Genomic DNA, 5,120 nt, shown 5'->3' with positions numbered 1-5,120 from the left:
GGAATAAATTGGAAAGAAATTGGAAAGAATTTGTTAACAAATTTGTATCACATATATGGTCTGCCTGCTGCAGTAAAAAAATAATCATTTTCAATGTTGTTTATGATGATTATTTTTAAGGCAAGAAAAATTTTCTCATTGTGATCGATTTTCAATCGGTTTATTCGATATCGATTAATATTCGAAATATGCTGATATATTTTTTTTCTATTTCAATGTGTCATTTATAATGAGAAAGTCGATTAAAACACCGATTATAAAATATGAAATTCGATCTGCATAATCAAACCATATCTATTGGATTTTTAAATGTAAGTCATATAAGTATTTTTGATTTTATCTGATATGATTTTTTTTCTCCCCTGATCAAAAGTCATTGCCTTATACATGGATTCGTTGGGATGAATCAATAAAATCATTCAAATTGATCGGCGGTATGGATCCACAAATGTTTCATTTATTAAGTGAACATTATAATTTTACCATACAATGGGTAACACCAGGTTATTCACTTAGTTCAGATATTCGTAGACCATTAGGTACACGTGCCGATTTAATCGATATGGTTTATAAAAAAGAAATTGATCTAGCTGTTGGTGGATTTATGCAAACAGTACAACGAAAACAATTTGTTGATTTTCTTTATCCATATACTATTGATCAGATAATGTTTGCTTATCCACCATTCGTTCAAGATCGTGGCCGTATTGATCTTCTATGGAAACCATTTCAATCAACCATTTGGTTTATATTATTATTCATGTTCATTGGATTGTGGTTATTTTTAAAAATGCCATCATTTTTTTCAACAATTAGAACAATGTTTTATTGTCATCATCAACATCGAATACAAAAAATTTCACAAACAAAAACCGATCATAATCTTTTATGGATTTGTTTCTCTTTGCTTATTCGTCAGCAATATTATCAATTAAATTCATCACAAAAATCTATTAAAGTTTTAGCTATTTTCTGGACTTTTTGTTCGGTTATATTAACATCTAGTTATATGGGTTCATTTTCATCAATGTTAGCATTACCATCTGAAATACCTATCGATACTATTGATGAATTGACTAAAGCTATTTTGGCTGGTAAAATAACACCAATGGGCATTCGTAATAGCAGTATAGTTGATGTTTTTTCTGTATGTAAAAACATTTCAATCAAATAAAATGATAAAGAAATTTCTTTTTTTTTCGCTTATGTAGGATTCACCTTTAGAAACATTTCAAGTAGTATGGAATCATATGACATGGATGCCAAATCGAGCTTCAGCATTGGATTTATTGAAATCACAAAATTTTCTACCAAAATCCGAACGAAAACTTTATGCATTCATATTACCAAGAAAACAGTTACGATTTTTTCAATTAAGTTTAGGTCAGGATTTTCTTTACATTCCACCGGAAAATGAGGATTCTACATTCTATACAACATTGGTATCAACACCAACATATAAATATTTTAAATATTTTAAACCATTTGAAATATTGTAAGATCTTTTGGATAGCCTTTTTTTAAAACAAAAAATTAATTCCAACTTTGTTTTTTCTTTTTTTGGCAAAGCATATCAAAAATGGTTCCAACAGGAATCTGGCAACATTGGGAAACATTAGATAAGATTCGTTTTCGTAGCGAAAGATTGGTTGCTGATCCGCCTACCGAAACAAATATTAATAATGGCCATAAAAATCGACAACAATTTACATTGAAACATTTAAGATCGATATTTTATTTTTATCTATTATTCATTATAATCAGTATTATTGCTTTTCTATTTGAATTCTGTTATCATTTATCGTATTGTAAAATTTTGTAAATTTTAGATTTTTTTTTCTTAAAATTTTTAATTTCAAGAAAATAATTTTATTTAGAATTTAAAAAAAAAAAATTAAAATCAATTACAACCAATGGATTGACGAACACACACACACACCTGAAACCTTATGGATAGTATATTATCTTATCAAATAGAATCAAAAGGTATTATCTAGATAATAATCATGTACAACGGCGATATAGATAAATGTATGCAAATTGTTTTGGAGGACGTTCAGAAATGGCCACTTTATTATCATTAAATATGACCCATTGTTGTTCGGCTTGTGACGATGATAATGTTGACGATGAATTTGGTGTTTGTGATGATTCGGTTTCAGATGGTAAAGTTTTCTTTAAATGAACAACATAATGTCCACAAAATGTTGATTGACCCATATGTGAAATAAATCCAACCAATTCATATCGTCCAACACCATCTCTGGTAGTTTGTTGTTGTTGTTGTTGATTATCGGTACTCGATGCATTCATTTGTGCTTGTTTGGCCAACTCTTCTCTTTCAATCGAATCTATTTGATGTTCGTTAGAGAAATACCATTCGATAGCACGTTCAGCTTGGTTATTCTAATCAAAAAAAAATTATTGAAATTTGTTGAAATCATATATTAAGATAGTTACATTGAACTTTAATGCAAGACATGCATATCGTTCTGGCATGCCCATATCTCGTAACGTTTGTAAAGCTTCTGGTTCAATTTCGACTTGCGATAATTGACCACTAGCATTACTGGTTTGTTCTCCTTGAGGAAGACTGGCATTGGACGGTATTACAAATGGTTCCATTGTTGTTGGATCATCAAGATGTTCGAGAATCCAGCCGGTAGCTTGTTCCATACCTGCATTTTGTGTATGAAACAAAGCACGTTTACAAGCTTCAACTGCAAAACCCATATCGATCAGTTGTTGAAGAAATTCTTGATTAAATTCAAATGAAGGTACGTTTGTTGAAGCAGTATTATTACCATCTTCAACAATTGCATCTTCAGGAAGTTCTTCTTCATTTTGTTGTTTTCCTTGAGCACGAAAACATTCCAAATCAATATGATCAGGAACATCCATAGATATATCCAATTTTTTTGGTGTCCAATTTTCATTCAAAGTAAATTTTTTCAAATGAATCAATAAAAAATCTGGAAAAGTACGAAATCGACTTGTCCTTATTTTTTTAAAAAAAAGAGAGATAAACTTATTGATAATATTAGAAAAATGAGTAAAAAAAGTACACATACATTGTTGCAAATGTTTTCCGATTTACAGCAGAACTATAAAATTCTTCGATTCGAACTTTGGCAGCAAAGTTATCAATACAATCAGTTAATTTAATGATTGGATGAACTGTATGGCTTGAATCTCTACAATGAATAACGAACATGATAAAATAAAAATTTCAATGGTAAAAAAACCAAAACTTACAATTTTTCTCCATTAACTTCGGCCTGTTGTTTGAGTGCCAAATAAGCATCATATTCAGCTTGATTTTGTATAGGCACATCAGTAACTGGTAACGATAAATGTGATTCTTGACGATTAGTATATTTAACTTTACCACTTTCACCACATTCAACACGTTGTTCAATTTCAAATTTAAAACAATCACCCGGTGGTTCTACAGTACGATTTCGTCCACGATTTTGTTCAGCGTGATGCATTTTTTCAATCTTTTCAATAACATAAAGAAGAAATTCTTGTGCATCTTGTTGACGTTTTGACTTAAATTCTGCATGATTACGACCAATTAGATTTTTAAATAATTGTGGACAGATTCCAATCTGTTCATTAAGATTTTCACTAAAAAGAGAATACTCGCCCGATAAAAGACCGGCTGCTAAACGCATTAATTGTGTACGTAAATCTCCAGCTGGATCAATATTATCAGATTCTCGATATTGTACTGATTTATCTTGTCGATAATATTCATCAATAAAATCCGGTATATTGAACAACATTTGCATCACTGAATTAAGATAACAACTATTACCAAGATTAGCCATTCCAGTGAATCCAGGACCAAAAAGTGGTTTCAATTCAAGACCATCTTCCTGGATAATAGACCATTCATCAAAACGTTTATTCAAATCAATTTCCATTTCGAGCATTGATTTTTCAGTTTTACGACAATCCGAAAGATTGATACCAAAATGAGAAAGATGTTTATCTAGATTCGGATCAAGTACCATAGCATCTTCTTCATAAGAATAAACATCTGCACCATTAGGAGTGATGGTTCCCAATTTGACAACCAAAGGATATTTGGTTTCATCATAGTGTTCAGATGCATGATTATTACCACCGGTTCCATCAAAATATTTTCGACCACATCCAATTGAACCATCGGTCAAATTAAGCCATAATCCTTCACGTATGTCACATTTTTGACATTTCCATCCGGATGGAGGTATGCGAACTCCATTATCTAACTGAATCAACTTTTCACTATGTTTCGAAACGGATCGTTTTTCACCATCCCAAGTATTTTCCAATGATTCTAATTCAGCACGTTTTGATGCTGATTCTGCTGATAAAATTCCCGAAACAGCCATAACCACTTTATCAGGTAATTCTGTTGAACCAGTAAGATCCAATGAAATTTCAATAAAATCTGGCATTATTATGATCGAATTATATTCTTGATGTTCTAATTTATTATCAGCAGTTTGAAATCCACCTTCAACATTGATGGCCAATTTAGTAATCTTTGATTTATCATCATTACTGAAATCTTTTTTCACTGGAACTGTTTTTCGTCGTATATTTAAATATACAGCACTACCAGTACGAACATGATGAAATGGAACAAATTTACGTCCCAAACCAAGAAATGTTTTCATACAGATATAAATTCCATCGGGTGAAGACTATAAAAGAAAAGAATTTTTGATTTTAATGAAAAACTATTAATTAAAAACAAAAAAATTCATTTACTGGTGTATCGAAACAATAAACACATTCATCTTTGTAAACTTTATCTCCAGTAGTCGGTATACGAATATCACTAAGATGAGGAAGAATTAAATCTAAACGTCCACTAGTTGTTGCCGATGGTGATTGTTGTTGATCATTGTTACTAGTTGCCATTATTAATTTGAAAAATTAAACAATCAATTTTTTTAAAAAAATGCCTCAATCAGAATGTCAATTAGAATTCAAAAAAAAAAAACAATGCATCCAATTTCCCATAAGAAATTTTTCTTTTTTGTTTGTCATGCATATCATGCATCATGTGCGTCTAATTATATCCAAGTGACCCTGTTGAGTGAAGATGGAAATTTTTTTTTATT

The 5,120-nt window shown here is 30.5% G+C and overlaps 2 protein-coding genes across 2 annotated transcripts; one reads left to right on the top strand and one right to left on the bottom strand.

Moving 5' to 3' along the window:
• The first annotated feature begins 109 nt into the window (after positions 1-109).
• Positions 110-1,908, top strand: LOC113789507 (glutamate receptor-like). The gene is made up of 4 exons (XM_075822758.1): positions 110-311; positions 374-1,147; positions 1,212-1,495; positions 1,570-1,908. The coding sequence occupies exons 1-4, from the start codon at positions 264-266 to the stop codon at positions 1,820-1,822; spliced, it is 1,359 nt and encodes a 452-aa protein (XP_075678873.1). The 5' UTR covers positions 110-263; the 3' UTR covers positions 1,823-1,908.
• A 10-nt stretch (positions 1,909-1,918) lies between these two features.
• On the bottom strand, positions 1,919-5,034 carry Usp5 (ubiquitin specific protease 5). The gene is made up of 5 exons (XM_027339059.2): positions 4,765-5,034; positions 3,256-4,697; positions 3,072-3,194; positions 2,461-2,998; positions 1,919-2,406 (listed from the first exon to the last, which is right to left on the bottom strand). Exons 1-5 carry the CDS (start codon positions 4,915-4,917, stop codon positions 2,005-2,007), a joined length of 2,658 nt encoding a protein of 885 aa, XP_027194860.2. The 5' UTR covers positions 4,918-5,034; the 3' UTR covers positions 1,919-2,004.
• Positions 5,035-5,120: the final 86 nt, after the last annotated feature.

Source organism: Dermatophagoides pteronyssinus, unplaced genomic scaffold (assembly GCF_027571235.1).
Source record: "Dermatophagoides pteronyssinus isolate colony J.1.1.1.1 unplaced genomic scaffold, Derpt_VIB-CSIC_2022.12 sq0020, whole genome shotgun sequence".
Taxonomy (NCBI): domain Eukaryota; kingdom Metazoa; phylum Arthropoda; class Arachnida; order Sarcoptiformes; family Pyroglyphidae; genus Dermatophagoides; species Dermatophagoides pteronyssinus.
Note: the sequence above shows the minus strand (reverse complement) of the source record. Positions and strands in the feature narration are given on the sequence as shown.